The 18661-nt window shown below is 38.7% G+C and overlaps 1 protein-coding gene across 1 annotated transcript in view; it reads left to right on the top strand.

Annotated features, from left to right (window-relative positions):
• LOC149220653 (Transducin/WD40 repeat-like superfamily protein) overlaps positions 1 to 18661 on the top strand; it is a 303099-nt gene that overhangs the window by 64627 nt on the left and 219811 nt on the right. The window contains exons 6-7 of the mRNA XM_089384847.1: positions 5558 to 5657; positions 5761 to 5835. Of these exons, the coding sequence (XP_089240973.1) occupies positions 5558 to 5657; positions 5761 to 5835 (175 nt within the window). The remainder of the gene's footprint in view (positions 1 to 5557; positions 5658 to 5760; positions 5836 to 18661) is intronic.

Here is an 18661-nt window from a genome sequence, read left to right as displayed (position 1 = left end):
TTGTGTTTTCCGATGAGAATTAGGTGGATGTAGAAACCATAAATACTATTTTATTGTAAAAGAACTTGAGTTGAAATCTATAAAAGGATTTGCTTTCTCCAATTTTAGGATGGTTGGATTTGGGGAAATTCTCCCTTGGAGCTTAGTTGGACATCTCGAAAGTAACTCAAGCTAAGGATTTCCCTTCGTGAGGTATAATATTTTGGGATTTAATTTGCTGAAGATTATTTCTAGAAATCACTTGCATCAAACTTGTATGAAGGGATGATATCTGGGAGAGAAATGTTGGTTGTTTCCCTTCAAATTACCTTTGTGTGTCATTCCTCTTATTTTGACCTTGTTGCAAATCTGCATTCTTCACTCTATAGGCACACCTCATACATGTTTGAAGGTCCTCCATTGTTAGGGTACCTCAAGCTAATTTTCTGTATTAGTGGACAGCAAAGTAAGGGTAATTGCTGCATGTTTATCCTGGCCACACACTGTCCTTATATCATAAGAAAACAATCTTCCCTGTTTTATTTTTGGCTCCACGTGCCCAATGGATTGGCTTTCGTTTGGTCCATCTATATAAAATTCTATCTTACAACTTCTGTTTTGCTAAAATTTCACAAGCTTTGGAATCCTATCTTAGGGATACCACCCTTGTGTCAAAGGAGAGCTGCCCTAAAGTGAGAGAGGGTGCTACTATGGGTATAGTGGGTATCCCTTCTTAGTTTCTCCAAGGTCTGAGTTGTGCTTTAGGACTTTTGGGTTTGGGTGGTAACAATGACATTATGGGGTTATTCTAGATGCTTCCATATGGGTTATTTTTAAAGATTCAAATATTATACATATGTATAGTATTCTAGGTGACTATTTCAGTTTGAAAATCCATACATAATTCAATAAAAAACATATAATTTACGACTAAAAGTTATAAGTTTTTGGTGAATATTATGAATTTAATTATATTTATGTAAAAAGTGTGTGAATTTTTAACTAACTAGCAAGGATTTTGTTTTTGATTTATTTATTATTATCATTATTTTTTTTTCAGAAAATTGTCAAAACCCCTAAAAAATTACACTACTTTCATGTGGTCACATATCTCCTTTTTGCCACATGTAAACAAAGGGTCAATGAGTGCCATGCATAATCCTCGTATCAAGGGTGCTCTTTTTCTTACACGCTTTGGCCATTTAGAACATTAATATAATACATCAAAAGGTGGGCGGCCTTGGTGATTGTGTACATAGTGGGCTAGTGTTTCCAAAATATAATAAATATTGTCTAGGTGTGGCGTGCTCTTTGTAGAATAGACTCCTTTATACTATGAATCAAGGGCCCATTTGCTGTGATGTCCTTCTAAAAGCATCGACTTAGTTTTGCAAGTGTGGCAAGGGTTCATGCAAATGAAGAATTATGTCTCAAAATATGCAAATTTTCTTTAGGAAGAGTAAAAATGCCTCAAAAGTCACTCTTCAATGGAAATTTACATCAAAATATGTACAAAGATCCTACAAAGTAAATTCCACAACAAACCATCTGATGTCATGATCATCTGGCTTAGGCACTCAAGATTGAATGCCTCCTTAGGTGGCAACACTTGTACTGTCCTACCATGTACGTTTGTGCAATATGCCCTGTTTCATAATAAGCTTTACAATGGAATATTTCCTGCTCATCATCCAACTTTGAGCCTAGGGATAATTTTTAGCTTACCATATTTATCTCTATCAAAAACCCTCTGTTGATATTCATTTCCACTCGAATATGTGCATATGTTGTGGTGTTGTGATTCTTTGTTTTTGGATAAAGTAATGAAACTTGTTGAGGGTGGTACCAATGACACATAGGAAATCATAGCCCCCCTAAAGTGCAGGGGTGGATTTGGGAGACTAACCAATACAGGCTCTAGAGAGAGAGAGAGAGAGAATCATTGGATTGAATGGAGTCTAGGGCTCCCTGCATAATCCCGAGTTGCCCTAGAACCAAGGTTCACAATTTCAAATCATGTCTTTATCAACTGCTAAGTCAAACTCAAATATGAAGAAACCCTATGCATAGGGCTAAATGAAGGCTTTCTTTTTAATTTTCGGCTTCCAAGAATTCAAGATTCATTTGTGTAGATTTGCTAAATGGGGCCAAAGACCATGAATTGGCACACAAGACCATTTGTGTTGTAGAAAGTGGCTAGGACTACTGCATGTTAGACAATGGGGAGATTAAAGGCTAGAACCTCATGAACCATAAATTGATTCAGAGAAAGGGAGCCAGAGCTGTTGTTCTTAACTATAGTGGAAGTACATCATTGATGAAGACCTTGCTTAAGTCACCAAGGGGAGGAGAGCTGCCGAATGTTTCTTTAGATACAAAAGAAGGGGTTGTAGTGACTGGAGTTGTGTTGTTTGCATAAAGTCGTTACAAGGAAATGACGCTGAATGGCAAACCAATGGAAAGAGAGAAAGAGACCATTGGCATTAAAACACTTTAATGTTGGGGCATTCAAGTAGAAGACATGGTGTTTGTAGGAGAGCAGGGGAGAGTTGGAGAGGGGTTTAGACACCCATGAACCTGATCAGAGTCATTGCAATAGGTGGCTAGGGCAAAACCCTAGCCGCTGCAAATATATGAACCAACATAGCTATTTATGTATTTTTAAAGGTAACTAATGGCCCTTCACACCAATATTTCATCATTTCGGCCTCATCAGGAACGCTTATTTTGTACCTTTGAGCTATTTGGTGGGCTTGTCACAAATAGGTTGTTATTTGCACATTAAAATATTGATTAGGGGCTAAATTAGGCTACTAGACCAGATCGAACTCCTAAAGGCTCATATAAATAAAAGGAGAGCTTCATTTGTAACTCATCATCATTTGGATTGGGATTTTCTCTTGCAAAATAATTCATACCTACAATTGATGGACGGAAGTGGATGTTATTGATGCATTTTGATGTTGGGATTTTTGATATCATGCCTTGGAGCTTCTAATTACAATTGTGATGGATGGATATACTCACATTATCTTATAACTATGTTTTGATGCTATATTTTCACTTTGTTAATGTTTAATGTATGGAATATTGTTTATTTTGGCAACTAGGGCCAAACTTCACATTGGACAACTCATATGAGGCAATTCATATTTTTCTTGGATTCCTCTCTCCGAGAGGTGTAGGATTGATCTAAAGATCATCCCATTCTGACATATACAAATGGAATTATGAATTTATTTTGATTATGGACAAATTGTCAAGGTCGGCCAGCAAACTCATGTAGGCTTAGAAGCTCAACAGTCACGTCTATTCATCCTTAACATTTGCCTATAAATACATGATGCCTCCTCCTCATTTTGGACACTTCACTCACTCACATCTTCTCTCTCCTTCATTGATTGGGTACGAAATAAGAAGCTGCTCTCCACACGTGCGAAGGAAAGAAGGGGTTTTCTGTTCCAACCGTTGACCAGATTTGACCGAAATGCAGACGCTGTTTTTGATTGCGTTGACCTATTTTGGGTGCGGTTTTGGGTGGAGGAATTATGTTTGAGCAGGCCACAGTTCTGGGCATGAAATCTGAGGCAATCTGACCTCTCTTTGACCAATGTTGACTGTGCTAGGGTTGGCTGCTATGTTGACTTTTGTTGACCAAGTTTGACTGAACTTTTTCAGGTTGTTTTTGGGCTGTTTGGACTTGCTGTTGGAGGCCGAAGTTGACTGGGTTTGACCGAGCTGAATTGAGGAAGAAATCTGCCCTGTTGACCAGCGTTGGCTTTCTATTTCTGCTGTTTGATTGATCAGATTTTCACTGTAATTGGACAAGTGAATATTATACATTGTACTCTCTCTCTCTCTGCTGAACTTTTGAAGAATTATGGAAGAATTGATCAAGGGTTTCCCCACATTGGAGTTTGTCCCTGGCTGGTGCCATATCTTGTGTCCCCTTGTCTTGGCTAGTCTTCTACTGTTATTGTTTATGTTCTATCTGCATTTTACTATCATGTTGATGTGATTGCTAAACTGGATATTGATATTGGGTTATAAAGAAATTGAAGTAAAATTTCTCTAAGCATAGAACATTCCATTGTTATCCTAAAATTAACAAATATCTTGTCATAGTCTTGTTGTGCCCTAATTTGATGTGAATTCATGAAAAACACTGGATTATTGAAGTATTGCATGCATTACTCATTAGATAATGTGAATGAATGTTCCTAGAGGCTTGTTTTATCTTGCATCCTCGAAACTCCATCATTTCTTGCCAAGTATAAATTCCAATCATGGCAGAGTTGCTGCATCCTTAGGGTTACCAAAAGCAATCTAGACTCCTTGATAAAGTGAAGTCTTTTCATCAAAGGAAATCTAGACTCCATTTCTCCCAATTGTCTCATTCCTTGGTGATCAACCCTCAAACCTCTTTCTTCACCTTTTTCAAATTTCTGCCCTAACCTTAGAAAGCTAACTAGGGCCTAGTGCAAATTGTATTAGAGAGATCTCCTTGTGGTGTGAGTTGGTACACTACTGCATTGTCTTTTTCTCTGGCTGTCCTTAGAATTTGAAGCAATTCCTGTGGTTAGTTTGAGAGAAATCTCAAGCCCTACCTCCAAAATCGATTTTGCTCTTGAACTTCTTTGGTTAGTGGCTTTCCAAAGGTCATATGCTCTTGAAAATTCAAAGGAAGTTAATCATTGCTTGAGCTTTCTCATCCTTGCTTGACCTAGATATCTCCTTGAAGGTCATCTTCTAGCCCTAGGTCTTGCTTGGATTTTCTATAGGTCCCTCTTGTGGTTCCGGACCTTTATATGGTCGTTATCTTACAAAGCCCTAAGAAAGATCTTGTCTCCTTAGGAAAGCCTTTGGTCTAGGAGTCTCGCTTGTGATTGAATTACCTTCCTCCTAGGTCTAGGCTTCCTCATAAGCCTTTCTTGGAGAGCCATTAGCTTCTCTTTGAAGCAATTGAGCCATTATTTTAGCCTCTCCTTTGAATGGGCTTCGGAAATCACGTTGCACTTTGCCATTGATCCTATCTTCCAAGTGATTTCCCTTCTATCGGGACTCCTCCCCTCGGTGAAAATCCATAAAGAGCAGGGGACGCTGACTGAGGTGACAGTGGGCCTTTGTCTCATTGTTGTCATTTGGTCTAGTAGTTGCCCCTTAGGTACCCCTCCTTGGACTCCTGCTAGATTTATTGAACTCTAGGACTCCTAATAACAGTTTATATATTTTCCAGATTTAATATTTTGAGCTAGTCATCCAATGTTAGGGACACTGATGTCCCCTGAGATGTTCTCTGAAATTTGGGGGGTGTCTCCACACATATCCAAGACACGTCACCATGTCCTGGAAACTTGATAGCCATTGTATGAAACTCAGTTTAGATAGGACATTTTAGGGACATTTTCTCATTATTTACATCATATTTTGAAATTTAAGGGACTTTTTGTGGATTGAACATTATTGTAGTATGTGGAAATATGCATCCTCAATTTATCTTTTGTGAAGCTTATGGTGTCAAGCTCTTAACAAACTCAAGATTACAATACTAAACTATTTTCATTGTTGTTGATTCCAGCATGGAGTTCCTTTCCAGATTTCCAGCTGGGGATGGCCCTCTTGTTGCCTTTGGTGGTTCTGACGGAGTAATTAGGGTCCTTTCAATGGCGACATGGAAGGTTGCTGATGGTTCTGTCTTTATGTGTCTACATGCAGATAGATGGGTTGGAATTCTTTTGTAACATTTTTTCTGTGATGTAATTCTGAAAGTGTCCTCTGCAGCCTGTAAGGAAATACACTGGTGGTCATAAAGGGGCAGTTTCTTGCTTGATGACATTCCTGGCTTCCTCTGGGGAGGTAATTCCAATTCAAAATCCTTGCCTGTGTATATATGTTCAGGTTATCAATTATAACATTTTCTGAAGATTGAATTGGTATGATTCTCTTCAGACAAAGAAGCTTACTTTTAAATATAGAAGCAGGTTGCATATTTATAGCACTGAACCAATAGCATTGTTTCTACACAGTTACTTTTAAACATCTTGAATTTTTATATACTGAAATGCTGTATTAAAGGAAGTGAATAAAATATCTTAGTTTCTTAAGGAGAAGTTGAAGTAATGAGTAAATAGACTTTCCACTTCAGGAAATATGTTGCCAGATATACATAGAATATTCGTTCATATTTATCTTGAAACAAATATGAGACAGAAAGCTTTTGGTTTCTCATGCGTTTAAGTGAAATTTGTAGAAACCAAAAATATTAAGAATCAGAAGACATACTCAGAGGGCATAACCAGGAAGTCTATAAATGTAAAACCTCATGGTAAATTTGTGCTTGATACAGAAAGCCTTTTGGGTGTGGTATTATCCACAGTTGCTAAGGAATTTTAGATGAGGTTGGATATTGCACCTTAAAAAATGCTTGAATACAGGAATATAGAAATTTGGTTTTGAATAAAATAAGAGAATATTTGATCATAAAAAAATTGGAAATTACCCTCGGATGTGTGGTCTAGTGGTGAGCAGTGAGGTGATTGGGCTTGTATGAATGTGGAGCTGTGTTCAAAACTCCCAAAGTGGGTGCATTATGTTATTCTCTTAAGGCCTTCTAGTATTTGCATGATGATCCCCTTTGCATGCAGAAGTTTCGTTCTTATAGATTGGGGGAAGGACTTCCAAGTGCCATTTCAAATGTACATGCCTTCCATATGTCATTACTAATGTACATGCTTTACATGTGTCTTCAATTATATGAATGCATGACAAGTTTCATATCATGCTTTACAGGTGCCTCTTCAAGTGCTAGTCATCCCGACGGCATTGTCATGAAACTCCGCATACATTAGTGGTAGTCAAATCAATATAGAACCATATGATCACATCAATGCTACAAGATACACAGCAATGCAACTCATACTTGTGCAATAAGTACCACATAAACATAATTTGTGCCAGCTGTACGACATAAACGGCATTGCACTATATGCTTCACAAAGAATATACATGTGCTTGTCATACCATTAACATAGACATGTCATTGGCACATACATGTGAAGCATGAATGAGTAGGCAACTTCTTTCCTTTAGCATCCAATCGACATGGGTAAGAGTGAAAAGTCTTCTTATGGATACTCTACCAATATGACTGATGACCTCCACAAATAATGACATAGGCCAAGAAGACAATACAACAATGTTAAAATATACAACATAATAGACAAGAAGGTAGGGCACTGCAATGCTTGCTAAATGTCTCTAACCTTCAACAACCTAGTTGCATTACCGCTATCTGAAAAATATAGAATGTTGTCTCTTGGTCCCAAGGAATTGAAGCTGATGGTGTGTTAACATTGATTGGGTCACGACTCACTACCTTAAGATGCATGGTTGACGTATTACAAACGTGAGGTGAAAGCATCATAATGCAGTGAATGATGAGCTGGTGGGTGAGGAGTTGCAATCTTATTGATTTGCCAATTTTTTTAATATGGATGAAATCAAACGGAGAGGAGCCTAACTATGTGCTTGTTTGCATTGGATGGTATAAGGATAGGCCAACTGAAGCATTTTTAAAAATCTCTAGCTGCTAAGCTGGCGTCTGAAAAGATAGTGACCATCCAATTTGCAGGAGGTTGAACACAGGAGAGGTTAGACATTGAAACGGAGTCCATATCTCATTATAGGACTATCTTTTTAATTCTAGGGCCTCACTAGAGAAGACATCCCTGTGCAAACTTGCTTGGACATGGTGCTTTGCTGACTATTGCCTGAAAATGGACGGTTATGTGATTAAGAATTGACTCTTGGTGCTGATCAATGCCTTGAAGGGAATGGATGATGATAAATTCATTGTTGCAATCTTGATTTGCCATTGTTTTTTAATATGGATGAAATCAAATGGAGAGGAGCCTAACTATGTGCTTGTTTGCATTGGATGGTATAAGGATAGGCCAACTGAGGCATTTTTTAAAATCTCTAGGTGCTAAGCAGGTGTCTGAAAAGATAGTGACCATCCAATTTACAGGAGTTTGAACCCTGAAGAGATTAGAGATTGAAAAGGAGTCCATATCTCATTGTAGGACTGTCTTTTTAATTCTAGAGCCTCACTAGAGAAGACGTCCCTGTGCAAACTTGCTTGGACATGGTGCTTTGCCGACTATTGCCTGAAAATGAAAGGGTGTGTGATTAAGAATTGACTCTGGGTGAGCTGATCATTGCCTTGAAGGGAATGGATGATGATGAATCCATTGGCCTTGATGGTTTCCCTTCTGATTTCTATAAAGCTATGTGGGGATTTTTTTGGTTCCATTTTACTTCATGTTTATAAGAAAACTTTATTGAAACAGTCACTGGGGGAACATCTCAATAAAGGTTTGTTTTGCTTCATTTTTAAGCATGGAGATCATGGAACATAAAACTAGCTGGAGGTCTATAAATTTTGCAATGTTTCGTACATGATATTGTTGGCCCGGCCTTAAAAGTTAAGTGCATTCCCTTAGTCATTATTTGTCTTGAGTAAATAGAATTTATTCATGGCCAATTCATCCTTGACAACATTTTCACTGTTTGCAGAGGGATGGAATGATGTCTTTCATTTGGATCTCTTGTTTTTCAAGTTAGATTTTGAGAAAGCCCATGTCAGATTGGAATGTCCTTCATTGGGATTATGTTTCAGATGGGTTGTAGAAACATTATTTTGAGAAGCTTCAGCCTGCTTATCCATTAATCAAGCCAGAATTGAAGAAATTGAGTTGTTTAAACTTCAGATTGATTAGACAGGGGTTCCCTCTTGTTTTAGCTCCATGTGGTTAGATGCTAAAGCCCTTAGTTATTTCCATCGTAGAATAGCACTAAGGTAAGCTAAGGGGCGTGGTCCCTAAATGAAAAGCTAAGTGATGTGAGGTTTCTAGGAGATGTTAAAGTCAATTGGATTACTTCGAGATTATAAGAAAGTTTCAACAAAAATGATGATCAATTTGAAATGAAATATATTCTCAATAACCGTCAACACATAAATCAAAGACGAGCCTATAAAACCAGTGCCTTCAATATTGCTTCAAAATAATAAACACGTTGTTCAAAAAATAAAATGTTTCAAAATGAAACACCAAGTAATCTTGCAAATCAAATGAATGTTAGAAAATATGATATCAACTTACAAGATATAAAATTGCTCTTAAAGAAATGCTTTTAAGTCAAAACATAACCATTCATTGCACAAAATGATATTATACTTGCTTAATGAGATACTTCATTAAAATGATCAATTCAAGACATTTTCATCATGACAAGCATATAAATAAATTGTAAGTAAAATAATTTGAAAGTAAAGTGTGTTAAGATGAGATGCACTTAATTAAGGTAAGATTCAATTATCTTGATTAATTTTAGGCTTAATGCCTATTCTAAGTGAGAGACTCTTGCCAAAGAGTAAAAATTGGGGTGATTGTAAGGAAGAGGGGCTGAGGACACATAGGTGTCGTTAACGATACCCTTCCCCTCAGCCTGACGAGCCAGTGTGTGCTTTCGTTCTGACAAGGGGACAAACCACCTTCATAATTGCAAGGACACACACCTTTACCTTACTTCGTACTAGTTGGAAAAATTCTCTAAGAAAATCTTTGCCCTATGATGTCTATCAACTAAGCTTATGCTTGGAGGTTAATTAAGTTAGAAATGAAAACTATGCTAAAATGCCTAAATGAAATGCAAGTTTATTAGTGCTTTTCAAAAAAGGAATTGCCTCTAGTAAATGGAAATATGCTCACTCTGAGATAACTTGAAAAATTTCTCTCAAAATTGTACAAGACATACGAACATAAGCTTCATAAGCACATAAAATTGTAAGTTGCTCAAAATAAGTGCTTGAACAAACAGTATATCAATGATCAACGAACTAAAGCAATGAAATGAGATGAAACTAAGAGTATAATATTGCTTGTAAAGAGAGCAAATGGCTTTAAAATAAATTAGCAAAATAACCAATGGGCCTATAGTGAGGAAAACATAAAGCAATTTGTCAGTTTGACTAAATCAAAACTTTGCCACATAAATTGAGATACTTGCATATAAGAAATGAGTTGCTCCAAAGTGAAAATCCCAAGTTGCGCTTCAAAGCAAAATTGAAATGCAAAGCTTAAAATGGGAACTTGTAGCAAAATTCAACTTAGAAAATTAAATGTGATGGTGAGATTGTGTTAATTCTTAAAGCATGCAAATGAGAGTGAAAATGAAAACTAAGAAAACAATGCAAAATCAATCCACCCACATATTCTTCCTAAATAAGGAGAAATGATGCCATGGGTAAAACCCAAGCTCCCATAAGAAAAACTAAGTCTTTTTATTAACTTGTTACAAAGATGAGAAACCTTCCAAAAGGTCTCAATTGAAGCTTCAAGAGGAATCTTTACAACATATGAGGCTTTTTAATCACTAGATTTCCTTCTTGAAAGTTGAAATTAGTAGCTAAAGTAAGTATAATAAGAATGCGAAGAGACGATGAAAATAGGGGTTGAGAAGTTGACCTTCGAAAAACGCGCAGAGCTAGGGTTTGTAGTAGGAGATCAGTGTTGAGCACCATGGAGGGGCGAGAGAAGGGAGTTCCACTCCCTCCTACAGTCAGGCAGTCTCAAATTGCTTCAAGAAGCCATTGGAAGCTGAAACCGGGAGTTTAGAAAGAAGAAAACAAGAAAACAATAGAGCACAGGGGCAGACAGATACGCAGGAAGAAGTCAGAAGAGAGAAGCGAATAGGAGGAGACAGTCAGAAAGCCAACCCCAGAAATCGGACAAGACCATGTAAACCTAGGGCAACCATCACACGTCGAGTGGTGTTAAGTGATCTAGCGCTACAGGCGCAAAGGGAGCACATGGTGACTTATGTAGTGATATGCAAATTCATGGGGTTATGGCCAACAGAGAAGGCTTTATATGCATGGATAAAGAATCTTTGGAAACCTAAGGGAGATAGATTTACACCTTGGATCTAAGGGTTTCTTCACAGTAGTGTTTACAAACATAGAGGATAAAGACAAGGTGTTTGAAGGAGGACCATACTTCTATGTTGTTGCAGGCCTCTATATGAGGCCATGGGTGATGAATTTTGTCCCGGAATGAGAGACATTCACTTCGGTGCCGGTATGGATAAAATTCTATTCCCTACCTCTAGATTATTGGCTGTGAGAATCATTAAAAGACATAGGTAATAAACTAGGGCATTTTCTAAAAATATCAGAGGCCATGCTGCGAGGAAAATACACCTCCTTTGCCCTAATATGCATAGAAATGGGCCTTTCTGGAGCTCTACCGGATGAAATAATTGTAGAAGTATATGATGAAGAATGTGTGCAGGCAGTGGACTACGTGCATGTCCCTTTCAGATGCCACAAATGCCATGAACATGGGCACCTCTTCAGAGACTGCTCTTTAAACAAAATGGAGAGCAGTATTGAGGCCACCTCAAGGAAAGAAACTGAAAGCTTTACCAAAGTGGGAGGCAGAGGTAAAGGAGGGAGAAAGAACCAGAAGAAAATCAGCGAGGAAAAGCAGCTTAGTCATAATAGGTTCAAGATATTAGAAGAAGAAGATGGGAATGATAAAGCGAACCAGGTACTGGAGGACAGTACTGCAGAGAAGGAAAAGGATGACAAAATGGAGGAGAGACTTGAAAACATCCAACAAAAGGAGGATGTGCCAAGCACTATGGGACTTGACAGGGACCAAGAGATGACCCCAAGCGAAGTGGGAACGGAGGAACATGAACTGCAGGATATTCTTGAAAGGGAGCATCTCGATCTGGAAAAGTTCCTGGAGCAAGGAACTACCAAAGGAATGGATTCGTTACCTCAAGAGGAGTTTAACAGAGTACAACAACTCTTCCTCTGGTGAACTTAGGCAAAAGGTGTTGGGGTCAAAAGAAACCATGATGGTCAGGATAACGGAGGGGTTAAAACGATGGAGGCAACATTGGGACAAGCTCCCAAGAACCCAGGTAGGAAAAGAGGAAGAAAAAGATAGAATGAGCTGCTGATAGAGTGTGGAAAACTCATGATCAACTCAGGTAAGATGAAAGACCTAACTAGTTACTCATTTACAAATCTTTCTTAATGAAGCTTACAACATGGAATATTAGGGGTCTAGGAAGTAAAAGGAAACAAAGAAATCTCAGCAATAGAATGAAAGAAGAAAAACCAGATATGGTATTTATCCAGGAAACAAAATGTTCAATAGACAAAATAAGAGAGATACATAGCAAATGGCTTATTAAGTATGAATATCTAGAAGTTAAAGCAGACAAAGCAGCAGGAGGAATTCTCACACTTTGGAACCCTCAGAAACTTGGAATCCTAGATGCTGAAGCATCCAGGAACTATCTATCAGTGGTCATCCAACCTTTGGGGGACAAGGAAGTTTATTTGATCACAAATGTATATGGTCCACAAAAGCCTGAAGACAAACTCAGGCTTCTAACCTCACTGGAGGAGTTAAGAGAAAGACATCTGGGTATCCCCTGGATTCTGGGAGGGGACTTTAATATGATCAGGACACTATTGGAAAAAAAGGTGGGACCAGATCACTAGGCAGAGATTCCATAGCATTTCAGAATTTCATAAACAACATGAGGCTAGTAGATACAGAGACAAGGAATGGTATCTTCACTTGGAATAATAAGAGGGGAGGAGCGTCTCAAGTGTCCTCTAAACTAGACAGATTCATTATCTCGGAGGACCTCATCCTCACAGGCCTTGACTTTTCAGCTATGATACTCCCTTTTGGAGGCTCGGATCACTGGCCTATTCAACTTGAGGCGTCCTTTATAGGAACTCCGAGAAATAGACCTTTGAGGTTTGAAAACATTTGGCTTACCCATCCTGACTTCCTCAACAATATTGGTAAATGGTGGATAGAAGATATGCACATTCAAGGTACTAAAATGTTCCTTCTGCATCAAAGATTGAAACACATCAAACTCAGGCTTAAAGATTGGAATAAGAATGAGTTTGGCACTATCTTTGAAGCCAAAAAAGTAGTGGAACGGAAGCTACATGGTATTAACCAGGTCCTCTTCACAGATGGCTTCACCAAGGAGAATAAGGAACACGCTGACTATCTTCAACATGAATGGGAAGGCTTATGCAAGCAAGAGGAGATATTCTGGAAACAGAAATCGAGGGTACAATGGTTAAAAGAAGGAGAAAGGAATACAAGGTTTTTTCACAAATCTACCATGGATCACAGGTCTCATAACAGGATTTCAAAAGTCAAAGATACTCAAGAAAAGCAACTCAATACCCACAAAGAAATAGAAGCTGCTCTAGTTCAACATTTCCAAGGCATATCAAAGGAGCCTCTCATAGACAGATCACAATTCATCAATGACTTCACAAAGCACATTCCTAAGCTTGTGACAAGAGAAGACAATTATAATCTTAACAGGCCAATGAATAAAGAGGAGGTCAGTGAAGTCATCAAAGAGATGCAAAATGGGAAAGCTCTAGGTCCGGATGGTTTCAACGTTGACTTCTTCAAAGCATGTTGGGAAATAGTCAAGCAAGATATCCTTGATGTGGTGGAGGACTCAATGAAAAACAAAACTGTTTTGAAGGCGCTCGACACCTCTTTCATATCCTTGATTCCAAAGCAGGATAATGCTATGACACCAGATAGATTTAGACCCATAGCATTATGCAATGTGGTGTACAAAATTATTTCCAAAATAATTGCAAACAAGCTTAAGCCCCTTCTTCCTACTTTTGTGTCTGTGGAGCAAATTGGATATGTGGAAGGCAGACAAATTCTTAATAACATCCTTCAAGCTCACAACGTGGTTCACTCACTTAAGAGCAATAAGCAGGCAGGTATGATCATACAACTTGACCTAGAGAAAGCTTATGATAAGCTAAGCTGGGCATACATCAGGGAAGTACTAATAGCATATAGCTTTGATCACAACTGGGTAAGATGGGTAATGGCCCTTGTAACCACCTCAAGTTTTTCAATCTTGCTAAATGGCTCACCATACAAAACCTTTAAGCCTTCGAGAGGACTTAGACAAGGAGATATGCTGTCACCCTTCCTCTTTATTCTCATGATGGAAGGACTAGGTAATGCGATCAAATATGCCAAAGTAGAAGGCAAAAATCCAAGGTCTTAAACTCACCCTGAATGGGGATGCATTGACCCATCAACAGTTTGTGGATGACACCATGCTGCAGGGTATACCCATGGTCAAGGAAGCTCGAACCTTCAAACAAATCCTGAACAACTTTGCTATGGCTGCGGGCACATAGGTAAGCCTAACCAAATCAAAGATTTTCTTTTTTAACACTGATATTGCTATTCAGAGAAACCTCACTAGAATTCTAGGCTTTCAAAGAGATATGCTACCCTCCAAATATTTGGGAGTACCTCTAACAGACAAACCTCTAAGCAAGGCAGTTTGGGAGCCTGTTACTAATAAACTCCAGGACAATATCCGGAAATGGACAAACAGGTCTTTGAATTTAGCAGGACGGCTAGTGCTTACAAAAGCTATCCTACAAATTGTCCCCATCTTCATGTTTTCAGCCCTTCCAGCTCCTAAAGGAGTTGTGCAACACATCAGAAATATCCAAAGAGATTTTCTTTGGGGCAAAGGGGAAGAGAAAAAGAAATGGGCTTTGGTAGCCTGGGAAAAGATCTGTAAACCTAAGACACATGGAGGTTTGGGACTTGATGACCCTGAAACCCTAAACAAAGTTTTGGGAGCAAAACTATGGTGGAGATGGCTAAAAGATTCGGTTTGCCCTTGGGCCAAAGTATGGAAACAGAAATATGCAAACAATTGGCAAGAAAGGGATTACATAAGAATGTCTGGGCTCATCAAAGGCTCCCACATTTGGAACAAAGCTTGGGAGAATAGAGCCATTGTTCAGAAACACAGTTTCTAGGAAATCAGAGATGGAAACCTTGCTTGGTTTTGGGAAGATAATTGGCAACAAGAACCTAAACTGTTAAGAGAAGAATTTGCCAATCTCAAGAATGATACTGACGACAAAGGGTTACTCAGGGTAAATGACTTCTGGGATTAGGATAGAAGCGATGGAAAATGGAGAATATGGAAGAACCTGGTATACAGTGATGACTCCCCATTGAAGGCCCAGGCAGAAGCTCTTACAGTCATCTTGGAATAGAGAAAGATTCTGACATCAACATCTTCAGACCAACTGAGATGGGGTAAAAACAATGAAGGCAACTTTAACCTCAAAGAGGCCAAGCGAATAGCCCTTGGGCTTGACTTTCCAAACCCTGATAAGGTATGGAAGGACCTATGACAGAACCAAAACTGGATGAAAATCAAACTGTTCATATGGTTAGTGCAACATAAAAAAATTCTGACTTGGGAAAACCTTAGGAAAAGAGGGGTAGCTAGTCCATCTAGATGCCAACTATGTGAATTACAAGAAGAAACTATGGAACACCTTCTCAACCTCTGCCCATTCACCTCCACCTTGTGGAATTGGGTGGCTTCAATCTTCAAACAAACAGACAGGGACATTGGCAGCATCACCGATACTTTGAGGAATTGGAGGAAAAATTTATCTGAAAATGAAATAACCAACAAAGCTTGGGCTTTGGTTCCAGGCTTTCTAATTTGGGATGTCCGAATAGAACACAACAACAAAATCTTCAAGAACAGGATTGGTTCATCCCAGAGCATCATGGCTCAGATTATAAGACAACTCAAAGAGACTGTAGGAACCCTCATAAAAAACCCCCCTGAGAACCAACCTCAAGATCAGGATGTGCAGATACTTCTTCATTTGGGCCTACAGGGGCTTTTCCCCAGGGCATAAACAAGACTGTACGTCACATAATAGCTGATAAGGACCTCTGGCAACCTCCCCCTCATGGTTTTATGAAATGCAATATAGATGGAGCCTCAAAAGGAAACGCGGGTATGGCTGGTTATGGAGGAGTTATAAGATATGATAAGGGTTTCATAAAAACCATCTTTCATAGTCATTTGGGGAAGGCAACTAATAATATGGCAAAGCTCATGGCCCTTGAGCAATGCCTAGAAATCTTGAGGGACTCAAATTTACATAATACCATAATTGAAGCTGATTCCGAATTGATAATTAATTCGGTCAAGAAAATTTGCAATGGTTCAGCACCAGACAAAGTGTCGAAACACTGGCGGTTACTACAAATCTATCAACGTATTCAATCCCACCTGCAAACCATGAGAGCCCTTAGTTTTATTCATGTGCACCGAACAACCAACAGATTAACGGATATTTTGGCAAAGGAAGGCGTACTCTGTTCCAAGAGCAATAAAAGATATGACTGGATAGGGACTCCCCAAGGACGATTGTGGGAAGAATGTCATAGACAGGCAACCTTAGACGGGGAGTTCTATCAGAGTAGGGGAAAGAAGTTGAATGAAGATTGATGTAAACAGAGGAATTTTGGTCTACACGGGGAAGCAGCTGATCGTAAAGTGCGAGTAGGATGTCAAGTACCCAACTAAAGTCTACCTTTAGTTTTCGGGCGGGAGAATGCACCCGTAACTCTATAAACCTATGGTTCTTGGGCGGAAAACTACATATCTTCGTATGGACCCAAAATACATTAAATATGGCCTTTTAATAAGTTGTGCCGTAGGCTTAGTTAAAGTGTTGGCAGGATGGCGAAATCGAAGTAATCCTATGAATTTCGTGTGGCAAAAAGCAAGACTGTTAACATTCCAAACAGACCCGAAATTTACTTAGGCGGTGTCTTTATTAGGCTTCGGGTCTGAAAGAGTAGTTAAGTTCCATGCTAGTTGCTCAGTCCTTTCGGGATTGCTCGCATCCGGTGGATTTCGGGCAGTTAATCTGCTCGTGGGTTCTCCCTAGGCGGACTTGAAATAGATTATAGAGTTGGTTCATTCTTCTTATCGGGTCCGATTAAAAGGTTAAAGGGTAAGCATGAAGGCTACCCGAAATCGCCTCTCGATTGTTAGATCCTTGGAGGCAGATCGCACGGTATTGAAGAGTGCTTGTTCTACGGAGGTTACTTTGTAATGTTTGGTGGTCCCTCGGCCCAGTTTGTGAGCCTTTGGCTCGGTAACAAAGGTTTGTGTGGCTCGACGATTTTGTGGGCCACACCTCCTTTGGTCATTATGTAATTTTTTTTTTTAATTTCTATATATAGTTGAATAGAAGGACCTACTCTCACTTGATCAAAAAAAAAAATTATAATAAGAATGCTCTTCAATTTGAAAATGCTAGAGGTCTTTTGGTACCCCAAATATTAGCCTCCAATGATGGATGAACTCTTGCAAAAGAAAAGAAGTTAGTCTTCTTTGTCCATGGCCTTGTCAAGGGAGAAATCCTCCTCTATCAAGCTCACGACCTAGTGAAACGAATACCCTCCTCTAATGTCCAAAAATTCGATTTTCCATGTCAACTGCTCCTTCATTAATGTCAAAAATTCGATTTCCTTGTGTGGGCCATGTATGTATGATGCAAGGTGCCAAATTATCCTCCACTTGTCCTTTGACTTGAGATAATTTCCAAGTCATTTTCTCACATGGAACTATTTATTTTTCTCCATTTAATTTATTTATGGTGTAATTTATTGCCAGATTTCCCACTAAACTTAAGCAAAGTGGGTTTTGAAAGTCTAGAACTTATTTTTTACCTCTTAAAGTGTGTCATAATAGAAATTTGAGGGTGACAGGGTAATTTTAAGCACACATAACCCGTACAACTTCTCTAGACAACACTTATTACATTTTACATTCAGACTTTATTCAAATTTCCACTTTACGGGAAATTTAAAAAATGACCACTAGACCTAATCAAATTCTACGAAATTTTAGAAGTGATCTAGTACAGTAATATACAATGACTCTAGACATTAGTACTCACCCAAGACCTCACCATCAAGTCACACTCCGACATTGGGGTTATGCTTGGAGGAAAAAACTCAATTAATTATTAAGTCCCCGTAAGGACCTAATAATTAACTAAGTGAAAAAAACCTCCCAGAGTAAATTCACTTGATGACAAGGTCCCAAGTTACTTAGGCTTGTTACATGACTCAACTCATCATACTAGCATCACTTTACATCATCCCCGTAGGGCTTGTGGAATTTGAGTACAATAGAAGAAGATGAGAATAAAAAGTAGAGTTGAAAAACTTTGATGATATAGTGAACTTTGATGGTACATGAAGCCTCTGATACATCCTCGGGCATGGAGTCTTAATTTTTTTTGGGTACACTTCAGTGGTCAACATCCGACTCCACATGGGGATGCATGCTAGATAGGAAGTGATAATATGCAAGAACCTGGAATTTGCATCCACCAACAAAAGACATATCAGTAGCGTCTGTTCAAAATATCATCATATAAAATCAAATACAAAAATGAAGAAGTACATAAATGGAAATTTATTCTAAGAGCATAAATGACAATTTATTCAAGAAATGAAACTACTTAACCAAAATGACAAGGAGTAAAGTTAGAAATACAATATAGAGATGCCCCATGGCATCAGATATTCTCTTTGTAGAACAATTTGAGCAGTTGGCCATTGACAGGTAGCTCAAGTGATTCTCCATCCAAGGTGCTCAAATGGTAGGAATTTTGTCCAGCTGCTTCTCTGATAATGTATGGTCCAAGCCACAAACTATCAAACTTACCATGGTTACT

Source organism: Pinus tabuliformis, chromosome Q, assembly GCF_031772625.1.
Source record: "Pinus tabuliformis cultivar Carrire ecotype Pingquan chromosome Q, CPIR1, whole genome shotgun sequence".
Taxonomy (NCBI): domain Eukaryota; kingdom Viridiplantae; phylum Streptophyta; class Pinopsida; order Pinales; family Pinaceae; genus Pinus; species Pinus tabuliformis.
Note: the sequence above shows the minus strand (reverse complement) of the source record. Positions and strands in the feature narration are given on the sequence as shown.